The sequence below is a fragment of the Python bivittatus genome, unplaced genomic scaffold (genome assembly GCF_059951505.1).
Source record: "Python bivittatus isolate LINGU-HERP-01145 unplaced genomic scaffold, Pbiv_v1 ctg000160_np1212, whole genome shotgun sequence".
NCBI classification, from domain to species: Eukaryota; Metazoa; Chordata; class Lepidosauria; order Squamata; family Pythonidae; genus Python; species Python bivittatus.
The window spans coordinates 5,377,942-5,393,322 of record NW_028277076.1 but is presented as its reverse complement, the minus strand read 5'-3'; the positions used below and the strand labels follow the sequence as shown (position 1 = coordinate 5,393,322).

General features: G+C 42.9%; 1 protein-coding gene across 5 annotated transcripts in view; it reads left to right on the top strand.

The window, feature by feature from the left end:
• Positions 1-15,381, top strand: part of MVB12B (multivesicular body subunit 12B) — a 61,359-nt gene that overhangs the window by 34,277 nt on the left and 11,701 nt on the right. For 4 of the 5 annotated variants that reach the window (XR_015797296.1, XM_088147008.1, XM_007439308.4 and 1 more), the window contains exon 8: positions 13,436-13,491. Coding sequence is in view for 4 of the 5 variants with exons in the window: in XM_088147008.1 (XP_088003134.1) it covers positions 13,436-13,491 (56 nt within the window). In the remaining variant the exon portion in view is untranslated. The other variant, XM_088147010.1, reaches the window with a different exon arrangement.

The window sequence follows — 15,381 nt, the reverse complement described above, 5'->3', positions numbered from 1 at the left end:
TTATAAATAGGATGCTCCTATGCCAGTTGGATATTTAAACAGTTATTAACAGTATGACAATTAACAGATTGCTGGGACAGATTTCTTTTTGAAAGAAAGAAGGGAGAAAAATGTGGACAGCCTCCTTCAAAATGGAGTACAGTTTGTAAAACTATTGCAGTGCCATAATGGCAGTGAATTTTGATTTCCCGGAACTGATATTAGACTCCTTATTAAACTATGTACATCTGCTTTTAATTTAGTCCAAATAATTGGAAAACGCAATGAAGCTTTCCAATTAAAACAGGGGCTTTATGCTGTTTAATAATACCCCCATAATATTATAGCTTATGAAATGACAGGTGAGTTGCATGAATGGATGAATAAAACATAAATGCGGCAATAAGGACAGGCAAAACGGAGACAGTTGCCGGGGATTTTAAATGCTCAATGTAATTTGCATATATTAATCTCTTTTTCTCAGCCTTATCGTGCGTTCTTCAGTATCTGAAGTTAAAACAGCGTTGACAGGCGAGAGCACGTGTAGTTTTTTTGAGGATTTATTACTTGTATAATTTCTGATCTTTAATAAGCAGATATGACTGATCCTCATAGTTCTATAGAAATCGTTTAATTGTTCCAGATGGCATGTACTGATTATGCAAAATTACTTTTCACACAATCCCCCCCCCCCTTTCAAGGCTTGTATATGATGTGCACGATGGAGTTCAGAGTAAAATTAAAACAATTTTTATAGGGCCTTATCGCGCTGTGTTATGGTGTGTTAAAACACACACGTGTGTGAGAAGTTGAATTTAATCTATTCTATTATGTTGACCAGCATTTAGGATAGCGTAATGGAGAACTTTGGTTTTCTTTCCCTCCTTGTTTCTTCTCCTTATATGAAGGTTTTGTTCATTACGGTGTCACTAATGCTTTAAAAAAGGAAGAGGGGGAAAAAAAAAACCTGGGAATGGAAGGATTCTGCAACTGCTGAAAAATATAGGGTGCCTAATTTGTACACTGAGTTAAAAACGCAGAGGAAATGTTCACACATCTTGGGTTGATACTGCTCGTGGAGCAAATGAAAACAAAGCTGCTTGTGGTAAATTCCCTCTTGTCAAGAAGGATTTGCTTTTCATGACTGGAGAGAGGCGTGAAGTTGTGTTTTAATGCAGCTTTATGTTTTTAGATCAGTGGTTCAGGCTCTTGACAGGTACGGTCCTTCTGCTAGGTTCCTGTTCAGTGGATAGCTGGTTGCTCTGTTTTCATCACTGAAAAGGCATTTTTGAATAGGCTTGGGGCTAGTTGCCGGACCTATCCAAAATCTTTTGGTGAAGTCGGTGCCCGTCCCAGGAGAAATGGCTTGAATATGCATTCAACGTACTGATGAAAAGGCACGTCTATCCTTGCTGGATTTATCTCATGAATCTGGTTGAATCTACTGTATTTTTGAGCGAACAAGTTACAATTGGATTGTTATCGTTTGCTTTTCCAAAGCTTTTTTCTTTTTTCTTTTTAATTTGGCAGAGTCAAGTGCCACGTTGCCCAGATGCGTCTGATTAGACCGCTTGAAAGCTAATAAAAGGATCTGGGATCTAATCATTCTCTAACCTTGGAGGCATAGTATTAAATCCTTGTTATGTGGATCAGAGATAGGAGAGATGAGGATATTGGCGAAATGTTCAGCTGGTTCAGGCTGCATTCCTAACTCTTGACTGTAATCACTTTATCCTGCGTTGCTCTTCTAGTCATCTGTATATTTGTCCATGCATTTAACGATTTGCAGCCTATAGAAAAATTACTTTGAAGCCAAGCTTGGAGTGGTGGTTCTGACTCACCATCTTTGTCAGTGTCAGGATAACTTTGCAAATCAAGCTGTGGAGCAGCCTATTGTCAGTGCTGTAATGATACACGGTGGAATATTTCAGCAGATGCTCTAAAGGTTCTCTCTGCCACTTGAATATATCTTCCGCTTTCCAATACTAATTGAATTGGAAAGAGATAAAACTTCAGGACTAAAGACGGGAAGGGATGAAGACTCTTAACAGTGGCATAAGCACATGAAATTGCATGTGGGAAATGTGACCTAGTTACAAACTGATCTTCTAGAGGACCTTGCCAAATATTGCCTGCTTAAGACTAGACATCACCCTTGCTCTCGTGACAAAGTGTCTTTCCCCTTACTTGACACTCAGAGATACCATAGTTTCAGCTGGAGTCTTCCTATGAATAAAGCATGTGGTTTATATTACCAAGCCCTGTCCCACCACCTTTGCTATTCCCGTAATTTCTGTTTTTCATGTAACACTGATTCAGATCCCCAACAATGGGATGGATTCTGATTGAATCATGCTTACAGCAACTCCCTAACAAACATGGCAGGTTGATTTCTTTGAATCTCTAATATTCTAAAAACAGGAGTAGCTCGGACTTCAACCCATTGTCTGAAAGAGGACATTCATCTTGCCTTCCCATTTCAGAAATTTGCAAGGGTTCAACGTTCTCTATCATGGTTTCTGCTATTTGTGTTGGGCCTCTCCTTCCACCTATCCCAGGATAATGGGTCTTGAGGTCCAACATCCAATGAATGCCAGGTTCAAGAAAGTTGCTCAGGATTTTATGACTTCAATTGAGCTCTGCTAATAGTTGGAGCAATTTGTCTGTCCTTTGTAGTTGTCCGTGGTCCTGAAAATGTTTGCGTTGGACCTACTTCTATAAGACCGACCTGTTGTATTCATGCAGTGGGTATTAGATCAGATCCATTTCTTTATTTTAGTCATAGATCAAATATGACAAACCACAAAATATAAAACGAACATAGTAAAATGGGTAAAATATATGACAGATTGCCTTATAACATGGAAATAAATTCATACTCAAAGTTTCCTTACAGTCATCACGATTGGTCAATATTTAGCAACCTTTTTAAAGAGTTCCTTAGGAAACTAGGTTGACCTGGCAAGATAGTTTGTGTGGAAAGGGTCCACCTGATACAGCTCCCACTTTCCTGGAGAAGCCTTTTCTGAAGAAGAGTAGTTGGCCCAAGGTCATCCAGTAATGATCATGGTGGAGGGCAGATTTGAATTTAGAACTCTATTAGAAGATTCTACTGTGTCGTTTTTGGAACTACATGTTGCAAGAAAAAATACATAAGATTCCAGTCTTATTGAATGAACCTGTTTTAGTTTGGTCATTGTCCCCCCCCCCTTTAAAGCAAAGTTCTTAGTTGCGGTTGAATCTTTCATTTCACATCCTTTGGTTTTGAAGACTTTTTGAAACCTATAGTTGGCTTATTAGTAGTAAACAATAGCAGAGTTTTTTCTTTAGTAATTGGACATCCCTTCCCTGTGGGCTCATGTTTCATCTGTGTGTTTGGGGAGAGGGGGATGAAGGACCCCTCCTCTTCCAGTCTTCTCTCCCCCACCCCATCCACCAGTAACTAGCTAATAAGTGCTGCGTTGTCATTGGGAGAGTAATGATTTGCTGATTAGTATAATTAATGACAAATGGGGATGTGGAGCCCACGGATTGGTTTAGTGGATGATGAATGCATCATGGCCTGACTTGATTCCTGCCAGGAGGACCTTACCTCCTTGTCTGGCCTTCTGTTCCTGCACAGGTAGCCCCCATTAGTCAGCGGGCAAGGATGCCAGCTGAAATCTGCTATCATTACCAGCACAATAAAAGTACAGCCCCTAATAATGCAGATGGCTCTCAGTTCAGGTGATGTTTTTTGAAGACCATCTGATAGTTGCTGCCATTGGGTGATGGTGCCTTCTGTGTTTATTTCTCTCAAAAGAACGATGGTCTGCTTAATCCTAGTTGGGCCAGGAGTAAGCAGAGTGATGGACAAGGCCTGGGAAGCTGACCCAGGGTGACAAGCAGCCAGGAACAGCAAATAGTAGAGGAATTGATGTGTTAGAATAACAGCCCTTTAGAAAGCATCCAGAGAGAGCGGGAAGTTGGATCCATAAGACTGTTTTAGCACCTGAGTATTTTTCAGTATCTTGGAGAGCTTTCAGGCAGAGCAAGGCATTCACCCCATAGGTCCCGTTCATACAATACGCTTAACATGCATGTTCAGAAAACCTTCCCACTTGCACAAATTGCCTGTTTCACTAACCTGAAGGAGGTTAGACGTCGGGGCTAAACAAGCTTCACTCCCCAGCAAACTACAGAAATTCAGCTTTTCTAGAAACCTTGGCTAGTCATTTGCACATCTATGGTCTCTGTTGTGACCATACAGTATAATGGAAGAAGGGGCAGAAAAGGGGGGGGGATAATAAAAAAACAGAAAACAGGGAGGGAAGGGACAGCCTCCCAATCTTCTATGTGCCACCCAGGAGATTTTATAAAGAGGCTGCTATATAACAGATGTAGCTTTCCTGGGCCATGTGCTGCCAACAGACACAAAGGAGAGTCTGTGGGTTGAAAGAGAGGATTTGTGTACAGATACAACTGTGGTATCTCTGTGCATGGAGTCTAGAAGCCTCTCGTACCTTGGAGAGCTCCCAAGCCCCCCGCCCCCCTGCCCCCAGACCCACAGTCTTAATAGGTGGAGGCTCTTATAGGATGTCTCCTAAAGGCATAGAGTGTGTGGTCAAAGGCAGAAAGCAGGCAGAGTAAAATGCCTTTTTCATAAACTCTGTCCACTTTCATTCACACAACACGTGTAACGAGATCAAGTTAGAGACATTGCAGCTACATTAACGCAACACACAAAGCTGGATTAGGGTTCAGCTGTGTTGTGTGAATGCAGTCACTGGATACCTGAGAAAGGCCAGGCAGAAAAGCTATGCCAGGACCTTGGGAATGTGATGGGTGAGTCTGCCTCATTTGACACGTGAGTAATCCCTATAGAATTGAGCAGAGAAGGTGGGATAGCAGCTGTTTGAAATGGGAATGCATTGCCAAGTGTGTCTCCTGACATCAGCACAGCCTTCTCTAGCCTTCCAGTAGCTTTCGACTGCAACTCCCATCATCCCGGTTGCTTATCATCCTGTCTGGGACTAGTGGGAATTGTAGTCAGGAGCACCAGGCTGGGGCTTGTGGAACCAAGACATCATGGTTCTTGTAGTCTGGAGTAAATCCCCTTAAACCTAACCATCTTTTCAGGGGAGAGGAAAATAAGCAGGCTGGGTGGGCGAGATTCACCACCCTACGCTCTTCAGTAGAAGGGCAGGGGTTTTAAAAAAAAATAATAATTTGATGTTGAAAAGTGGGGTGCTGCTCTATTATGTTATCTCTGAGATCTTCAATTAATCAAGACTAAATTGCTTTGGATGTATGCATTCATTTGGAACAGAAGCAATTCAAGAGCCCTGTTATTGCAACTGTTTCTCGGTAAGCAGAGTTTCAGAAACCAAACCAAACACCGAACCATGAGCCAACCTCCTTTCCCTTTTAGTAAAGAGGGTGAATAGCCCTTAATTTTGCACTAGCAAAAGAAGGGGCTAATAATTACATAGTTAATTGGCATCTGGAAAATGAGGAGGCTCTTAATTATAAAGTGCTATTTCCCTAATAGCTACAAGAGTTGGGCATTTGATCTATATGGAAATTGCTGGCTATTATTAGCTAATTAGCAATTACGTTGATGGGGGCATCTTGTTTTGGAGGAATTTGCATGGGCAAATAAAACATACCTCATGGAAAATACATTGCTGTCCCAGTGATTCTCAGTGCTTTCCTTCCCTGGTTTTCTCTTTTCTTTTCTTCCCTATTTAAAAATAAATATTCATCTACCCCATTCAGAAGGACTTCTTTCCCCTTAAGGTGGCTGAAAAAGGCATTTTAAATCAAACTAAAGCAAGCTGGTTAGAGCTTGGGTGATTTTAGGCTAGGAAGATTTTAAAAGAAAGAACTGGGTGATGGTGACTTAGTTTTACCCCTAAAATTATGGAACGATAAGGTTTCAAAGGAGGGTTAGAAGCCACAAAACGGAGGCTGCGTTTGGTCAATGGGTGGCACAACTCTGTTTTAGAGGTTCTACAAAGTCCTAATTTGGTTTGTGGCAAAGAGACATCCAGGGATAAGAAGGTGCTCCTGCTGTTCTTCTGGTTGATCTCTTACTTGTCGCACTGGGCTGTGTGAGTGTTTCTTCATTACAACCGTCTGCCCCCTTCCACACCTTTCACTCATTTGCTCTCTCCTGAGATAGCCACATGTTCCTCTCCTTCAGCTTCTCCTGGTGGTTTGTCTGTGTGTGTTTATCTACATAAGGACTCACCCGGGCTGCGTGAAGAATGACCATCTGGATTTGAAGATTCCCAGGGCCAGGTTGACTTTGGCTAATCTGGTTGGAGCAGACTGCCAAGGCAGGCTCTGTGGGTACACAACAGATGGCAAGGGCCCAGTCACAAAATAAACTGCAGTATATCTTTGCCATGTCTTCCGATGATCCATCAAAGAGCTCTCCCAGGCTTGGGAATTAAATCTTTGCCGTTTGCTTTTGCTACACTTTTACTTTCCCACCACCAAGTCATTACGTTTAGTCATCCCAAATTCCTACTAAAATAATGATAGTTTACGGCAAAGAGAGAAAGAGACAGAAGGATACCATAAGGAGGAAAGGGAATAGATCAACCTTCCCTCACATGTTCCTCCAGACCTGTTGGAGTGCAACTTCCATAATCCATGGCCAGTATGGCTGAGGATTGTGGAGCCTGGAGTCCAGTGCATTTGGAGAGTAATTGTTTTTAAGGTATTTTTGTTTCTGCAAACTTGGGGCTTAGTTAAACTTAATTTTGCTGCCATCAGAGATGGGAATGGCCACCACTTTCAATGGTTTCAAAAAGGGATAGAGTCTTGAAAGATCTGGCTGTCAGTGGCTACTAGTAGGGTATTACCTCTAGAATCCTACATGGCATTCCTTAAATACCAGCTGCTCAGGAACAATCCTGCAGATTGGCAGTCTTCCTGTCCACCAATATGTGATTCATGGATATGTCTGGTTGGTCACTGCAGCAGACGTAGAAGGCTGGACCAGATGGCTCCTTGGACCTGTCTACCTTCAGGGATCTTTTGGGATTTCAGTGGCTTCCTTGAAGGTGGTGGAGGTCGTCTTTCTCATTTCCCAGTAGCTTGCTTCTCAACTGCTGAATTTGTTGTAAGACAGGAGGGAGAAGCAGCCCGTTGGATCAGAAGAAATAGTCACTTAGAGGAACATTGAGGGTCTCCTTGTGTTGTCTGAGCCGGCAAGTGGGGTAATGTGAAGGAGTAAAACCAAGATCTGAACCAAGACCTGCAACCTTCCAAGGCTCCTGAACTCAAATTAGCCTCTCTATTAGCTTGCTCAGACATTGACAGACGCTAGCTCACAGTTATTTCAACACAGCACTTATGTCTTTAGATGGGGAAATAAAGTAACTAAACTAACCACAAAAACTGACCCTTGTAGACATCCGCTTTGCTAACTATGCATTCTCATTGTATTTCTAAAGCTAACACATGCCATCAGAAATTAAGATGATTGACATATCAATGTCATGAATTGTCAGCATTTATTATACTCCTATGTAAAGGTTGTTTATACCCTCTTTAAGGGGGCAGAACCTCATGGTCTGTCCCCTGCACACTTTAATAAACTTGGCTCAAGCAGATCGTGTGGTCTCCACTTGTCAGTTGGGTGGTGGGGAATTTCCGCCTTCAGAGGCAGCTCTTCCCATGGGTTATGTGGTCCTGTTTGACCCTCTTTTTCTTTTAAAAATTGGCAGGATATCTTGCCCCTCTGGATTTGGAGACCTGGGCTCCAAGAACAAGGGGAGCCACAAAAAAGACATTCGTTTCCCATCCTTGAGGACAGGAAGATAAACCCCTTCCTTGGTTCCCTGGCTGATCTGTACACTTCTCCCTAACATTGCCCTAAAGTCTGCCTGGAATGTGTTGCCTCTGAGCGCCGATGTGGCCCTGCCAGAAGCTTAACCATAGCAACACCGGCATTTTTCATTTCCCTGACATTCCCATTAATAAAGCAATGATCCAAAAGCAGCTTTGCTGAGTCTCTCTTCTTCATGCTTCCATCCGTCACGACGAGATAATTTCACACAGGATCGTTTTTAAATTAAATGACGATAAAGACGCGCAGGGATGTTTCAGTGTTTGCCAGTTCATGGGAAGTCTGTCAAGTCATTAATATGTCGTGACAAACCACTTGATGGGAACAGGAGTAATTAATTATTTGCCTAAATAATGGCTTGGCCAGATTCTCCAGGTCTTGGCCTTGAGAGTTCTTGACTAAGGATGCTTTTTTTAAAATTAAAAAACAGGGTGGGAGAGAATGAGATTTGGCACACTGGCCCCAAGTTATGATCTGGCATCAGAATTTAGCTTAATTGTTGGGTTCACTGTCAATTATGGGAATTGTGATTCAGCCATTCTGGAGTGAGGGATGCTAGATGAAAAATGGATTTAAAGCAGCTAAGATCTGTGTGTCCATCTTTGAGCCTGCAAGGGGCTTGTTAGTGACTGGAGGGGACAAGGCCCTTTTAGAGGAACTTTTGGGGGGTTGGGGATAAAACCCCTCTTTGATTTCTCCCCCCCCAAAAAAAGGACAATTCTGGCTTTGATTAGCAGCATGAGTGATGGTCAGCCAAGATTGCCTAAAGGAGGAATGCTTTTCTTTTCAAAGGCACCAGACCTGTTGATCAGGATGAGGCACCAAGGTGAGAATTTCACCCAGAGGCTCAGGAGACGCATTTTTCAGCCCCCTGAAAGCTGCCAGCAACTGTGTAGCAGGAACCCTAATGCTTCTTGACAGCCATATTTAAAGTCTCTCTGTCTCTGTTCATTTGTTCAGTTGGAGGACTCGTCTTGGGCACGTCATGCTCTTTGCAGTAGAAGGTTCTTTCTTTCTATTATTGGCATTGATTGGAAGACACCACCTGATATTTCAATGAGTCAGAAAGAACAATAGGGCATGTTTCCATAAGCACCAGGAGATGCTTTGTGGAAAGAGAGAATAACGGCAATTAGTACTTAGATTTCCACTTGTTTCTGACGCCCATTGTTTTGTTCGTTAAAGGAAACAAGTAGTTATTATTCTGGGAGAATGTTTTTCTGCTCCATTTCAGATTCTCGGTCCTCTTGCAACTCATTTCTATTTAGCCAACACCTCTGATGAGAATTCATCGGTGTGGTTAAATTTAGGACCCTATTCTATAGCATTTGCTGCAGATAGAACTGCTTGGAGAAAGCTGGAAAGCCACTTCCATTGTTGGAGTTTAATGCAGGGGATCTGGGACGCAAGGAAGAAGGTTATGTTCATCACCTGTGCTGTTTTGCAGAGAAAGATGGACAAGGGAAGGTTAAAGCTGGGTTCACAAAACATGATTGATTGATTGATTGATTGATTGATTAGGTACTGTCAAATCGTTGTTGACTCTTAGCAAGCACATAGATGGATTTTCTCCATGATGATCTGTCCCCAACCTGGTCCTTCAGGTCTTCCAATGGTGCACCCATTGCCACTGTGACTGAGTCCATCCACCTTGCTGCTGGTCATCCTCTTCTCTTTCCTTCCACCTTTCCCAGCATTAGACCCTTCTCCTGAGAGCTAGGTCTTCACACAACATGCTGAACCTAAATTAAATGAATCATGTTATGGCTGAGTGCATTATAAATCAGCAATTGTGGCTTCTCATCCATGGTTTTTAGCTGGATATGCCATGCAAGCTAATTGTGGTGCATTCTGTAAACATTGTTAAACATGGCAGAGGATTTGTGAGCATTTGTGTCAGGTTTGGTCCTGTAGTTCTAATAATTGAAGAGATTTCTGTATGTGGGCAGAAGCTGGAGGAGAGCAAAGCAACTTCATATCTTCAGCTTTGGAAGCAGGGAGGTATGTTGCTTCATTAAGCAGAAAACTTGTGTTGGAACAAAGGACCCTTTGCAGCTTTGTATGGTCCTAATTCCTTAGTAGGTCCTGTGAACCAGGCCTAAAACATGAAAGCCAGAACCAAAGGTCCAGGTGTATCACCATGGTCCTGAGTGGTACTGCAAGACAGCTCAGTGCCATGGCTCTGTTTTCTCCAGTAGAGAAGTAGGGGACAAAATTTGCTGAACTACAGTTCCCAGCAGCCCCAGCAATTATGATCAAGGATGAGGAATGCTGGGTGTCATCATCTAGCAACATCTGGAGTATCAATACCAGCCGTTTTCCAGAGACACCCTGTTTCTGACTATCTGGCTGACCTTAACAATGTATCTTCTACCTGGCCACAAAGTTGGTTGGTGTTGATTTTGACGCCAGTCTTTCTAGTTGGTGTGTTTGGCCCATTTTGGGTCTGATCCTCTAGGGACCAAGGTTGGCTTATGGGGATATTCTGTTAATGTAGCTTTACAATAAAATAGAATTAACCCCTCTAGTCGTGTTTCCTGTCTGGTCTACCTAGTAAGTCTCAAAGTACAACTGTCCACCCTACTCCATCTTCTTTACAGCCTGAGAAACTAGGGAGGGTCTCTTCTGAGCCTCTTACCCCACCCATTATCCAGCTGCAGGCTATGCTGTCTCTTATCTCACCATTTCCTTGGCAGTGTCTCTTGGCCCAGTCTCCCAAGGTCTTTCCCACACACCGTTACAGATTATGGCTTGTCTTGACCTGCTGCTTATGCTGAGGGCGCCTCTCTCTCTTTTCCATTGAATCTGTCCATTCTCCGCTGTCTGATCTTCCTTTCTCCTGCCCACCTGCTCAGATGCTCCCCCACAAACTGGTTTTATAAATAATCTCGTGATGACAGCCCTTGACGGGGCCGAATCTTGCTGCCCGTGTGTTCACGTCTCGTTGGCAGCGTGGCATTAATAACAGACTCCATTGTGCAGTTCTGCCATTTTTTAAGTGCAATCATTCTGAGAAAAGGGCATCTCCTTAATTACAGGTCTGCTTAATTATAGCTCTGTGGAAGCTCGTTTGCGTGGAGGAGCCCACATGGCAGCTCTGAGGCATTTGGACAGATTGTTCCCTTTTCAGCTGCTGTGCATTTTTCCCACCCTTGGTGGCTCCCCATTTTTGAGGATCAAGCCGTTCTTCGCAGGAGCTGAGGGCTTCATGACATAGTCCTTTTCTCCATTTGATCTTCCTTAGAGCCCCATTGGGTAGACAAGGCTGAGACACAAGGAGAAAAAGTCATATAAAGATTTAGTGGGTGTACCTACACATGATTCACAACCTAGTTCATTACTTTATGGCTTAGTGGATTGTGTGAACCTGGAAAACGGGTTAATTCGGGCACGAAGGGCCTGATGTTGACTCAGGCTCCAATTTACAGTTGTCCCGCCCTTTCTATGGATCAAGAATTACTGTCCCGCCAAATTAACAAATGCTTTTGGAGTTGGTGCATCCGTCTTTTTGCCCTGCCAGAGACAGAAGACCGCAAAGCTGTAAATCCAATTTCCTAGGGATTGGGGGGACTTAAATTCTAACCCAACAAGTTAATAAAATGTCCTTTTAAGAGAATCTCGGCTTACACGGAAGTCCATCATCCATGCAGAATAAATGAAAGTCATTAAGGGTGGTTGCTCACTGGGGAGGAAGAGCGTTTTTTAGGCTGTCTATGATCTGATTTTGCTCACTTCCTGCTTCTTTGTCCTTTCCATCTGCTTGGGAACTTGGTTGTGCTTGAAGAACGCCCACTGTTTTCGTTTGGCAAGAAAGCGACCGTTCTCCACGTAAATTACACGCATTTCCTTGTTGGTTTCATGCAAGTGTATTTTTTAAAAACAATGTTTCTAGGTAGGCTTTCAAAACATTCGCCGTGTTAGAGCTTACTCCTCAGCTTAGATGAAGAAAGAAAAATTCAATTTCCTTTTTTGGGTGGATGGGTGGGTGGGGGAGAATGATGATGCCATGATGTGATGGGGTTATTTTTGCTGAAAAGTCTTTGTTTTGTATAGGGGAAAGCCTTATTCTCTTCTCCTTTCGATGTCTCTAAATCTATCATCATCATCATCGTCATCATCCCCCCACCTTTTATATATATATATAACTCAAGGCAGTGAAGATACTTAATACTCCTGCCTCTGTTTTCCCCACAACAACAACCCTGTGAGTTAGCTTATTCGTTCCCATTTTCCCCCCTGGAAATCCTACTGCTTTGTCGTCAATGTAACACCAGGGCATTCTGGGAGATGTAACAACAGATCTAGAGATCAGGTGCAGCCCGCAAGCTGGCCTCTCCTGTTTCAGAACTTTGCACCAGCTTCATCAGCCAAGAATCGGGGTTCTCCTTAGGTGCCCTGCGTAATTGAAGAAGTTTGATGCAGCTCGTTGATCCTTGGAGTTGCTCGTCTCGGCACCGTTTCCCATTCCTGGGAAGCCAGAATTATACGCAGCATTCAAGCATAGGTTGTGTCTTTCTTTCAAGACTTTATAGTCTTCTCTTTTCTGTCTTTTTTGGATGCCTGCTTTGTCTTTTTCACAGCACTTGTGCATTGCACCTTCGCGTGATAATTTATGGGGGTTCTGAGACTTCTTTTCTGATCAGTTGCTTTTAGTGATAGGAAGTACAAGTTTAATGGATTTAGAGGCTGGAAGGCCATGGTGTGTAGTGGGTGGGCCCAGATTTTGTAGGGGGGGAGTGGGAAAAGTTGATGTTTTATTTATTAGTAGTAGTAGTATCATCATCATCATCTTTATTCCAGTCACTGGCCAGCAAATTAAAAAGTCGACATCATAAAAGAATGAAAAACAGCATAGGAAGCTGTGACACCAGGAAGAATAGACATTATCTAGAAAGAGCAATAAAGCACCTTAAAGTCTGAAATATATCTTAAGACATCAACAGGAATGCATATGACATTGGCTGCAGTACAATAAGTATAGATAGCAGGGTTTTTAAAGTAAAATAAAAGCGAAATAATTACATTAATTAACAAAAATACCTTAAGAGTAAAATACTAGAATTCTCCCTGTTGAGTAAATACATCGTGGATGAGTTTGTGAATATGTAAGTGTGTATAAGTAAAATCTTAACTTTGTCTGTGAGAAATAAGAGATGACAGGGGATGAGACCTATAAGCAATGTTACAAGCATAGGAGTACAAAGTAAAATTGTATATTAATAAAATTGTACTTGATTTATAGACGCTGATTCTTTTATAGATGAAAAGAATACACAGCTTATGAAAAAACCTGCTCAAAGACCAATCCAAAGTCCAAAAAAGAAAATTGATTAAAACACAAATTGAATATTAACATGCCTGCTTTTTGACCAAACTAAACCTGTTTTAGGCATCCATGTAGCTGTCCTTTGCTATCACTTTTCAAATGAGAGGAAATGGAAATTGGGCGCTGTAGGGAGGGCCAAAAAATGAGGTGTGACAAGAGTAGATTTTTGCCCCGGTGTGTGGAGAAGAAGACATGTTCGTGGTTTGTATCATGATGGTTCTCTTTGGGGACTGAAGAGATGAGAAGCCACCACATTGTCCCAGCCTTCATTCTTTGTGATTTCTTTGTAGCGATGGAAGGTGTTCCTTTTATGATCTCAGAGAAGTTTGCCTGTGCTTCTGAAGGGGTGAGTTTTCTCTATTTATTCATTTATCTATGTAGTAGACCTCTGGAATTACAACTAGACTCCTGGCAGTTCACCATTGAGGAACATCACAGTTCAAATACTCCAAAGTCCATTGTCACAATCATGATCTGATCCATTGCACCAAGCCCCTGCTTCCTTGCCCTCCAGAAGCTCTCCAGAACATTTCGCCTTGTAATTTGGGAAAGCCGTTAAGTGGAACGTCTTGGATGGGTCGGTTCGACTTGCCCCAGCTGCCACTTTTTAATCTCCATACCATCTTCATCCACCCCATCGTCCATGAGAAAGCTGGGGCTGACTCCTTGTTCTGTATAATACAAAGGTTCCAGATATCAGGAAGAGTTTGGGGGGCAAAGCGGATGGGGTATAATAGTTTCCTAGCTTCAAAATCACTTCAATTCGGTGTCCTCTGCCTTTTGCATGCCTCCCTGCAGCTCAGGGCACCTCAGTCTGTATCGCCTTTGCCTCTGCTCCTGGGAGCTGCTTAGCTCTTGAAAAATGTTGTCCGTCCCATGCGCCCAGCGCAAAGGAACTTGAGCTGACCCAACTCTCCTCCGTTGCTGTGGCAACACTGGCTGGCTACCAGCTGCTAGGAAGAGAGAAGCCTCCCCAGCTCTATTTACCAGTTCTACTCTTGGAAATGCAGAATTCGCTATGGCCAGAGGAGACAGCAGATGGACCTCTGTTGGAATCCAGGCAGAAGAAGAGAATGCTGGAAGCAAACCCCCTTTCCTGGAATTCCTACTTTCTCCACCAGCTTAAGAGTAACATTATTATTGTGTGCAACAATATACTTTACAGATTAGGGGAGGGGGCAGCCCAGAATGCCTCAATTTGCCCAGGGTTCAGTCGTTGCAATGCAAGAACATGCAATTTGAGCTGTAGGGCGTCACACAGGTCTCCTGAAGCCTCAACAGAAAACCCTTCAAAAGTTGTACAGTTGATCATGGCAGAAGAAGAATGTTATGAACGATGGGGGATCACTCTGTTACCTGCCCGTTGTGATCTTGCCTTGCTCTGAAAACTGATCCCGTTGAGTTTTTCTCTTGCCCCCTTTTAGTCTTCTAGCCCCATCTGCTTTGGCAAGTCCAGCTTCTTAAAAGCCAGAAATGGCCCTCAGCCCCCAAAGATTTGTACACTCTTGATGAAAATGAACCTGCGTAAACATTAATAAACTACCAGAGATCTCAGTAGGGTTTATTGCATCTAGAAATCAGACACTGAAACCATTTAAAACTATTTTAAAAACCCTAGGAGGAACTTGACAAAGAAGAAGCATGCTCACAGAGGAGAGATAAATTGGTAGAAGCTTTCCATCTTAATGCGCATGACCTTTCTAGTGGCAAAGAAGATTGGCCATAGATGGTTGTGGCATCTAATTTCCAAAAATAATGTATGAGTAGGAGGGGCATTCATTTTTGTTTCTTTCCTTTTGTTTTATCCCATCTTCTTGTTGGATTATTTTAAGAAAATAATAGAACCGTCCCAAAATGTGACTGCCCCAAAGAACTTTTGTTATTGTAGCAGAGGGCCTTTCTTAAAGCATCCATCTGAACAGTCATTGAGTTCATCCATAGCCTTGTTTACATACAGGTCCATTTTGTGCTTGCTAGGAGTTTCCAGGATGGGGGAACTTAGTTTATATTAGCTTTTCCTCCATTTGGTCACCACCTTCCAATGGGTTCATTTTCAGCCAGGGTGGGAGCCACCATCCCAACAGTTAGAAGGCACCTGCCTTGTAGGGGGAATCAGGATTAGATAATAACGGTTGGTAGCGGGCAGAGTTGTGCTTCTTCTGTGGCTCTTTGACTATGGCCAGGGTTAGAATTAGGGTTAGGGATTCTTCCACTGGTGGGTGAAAGTACATGATTG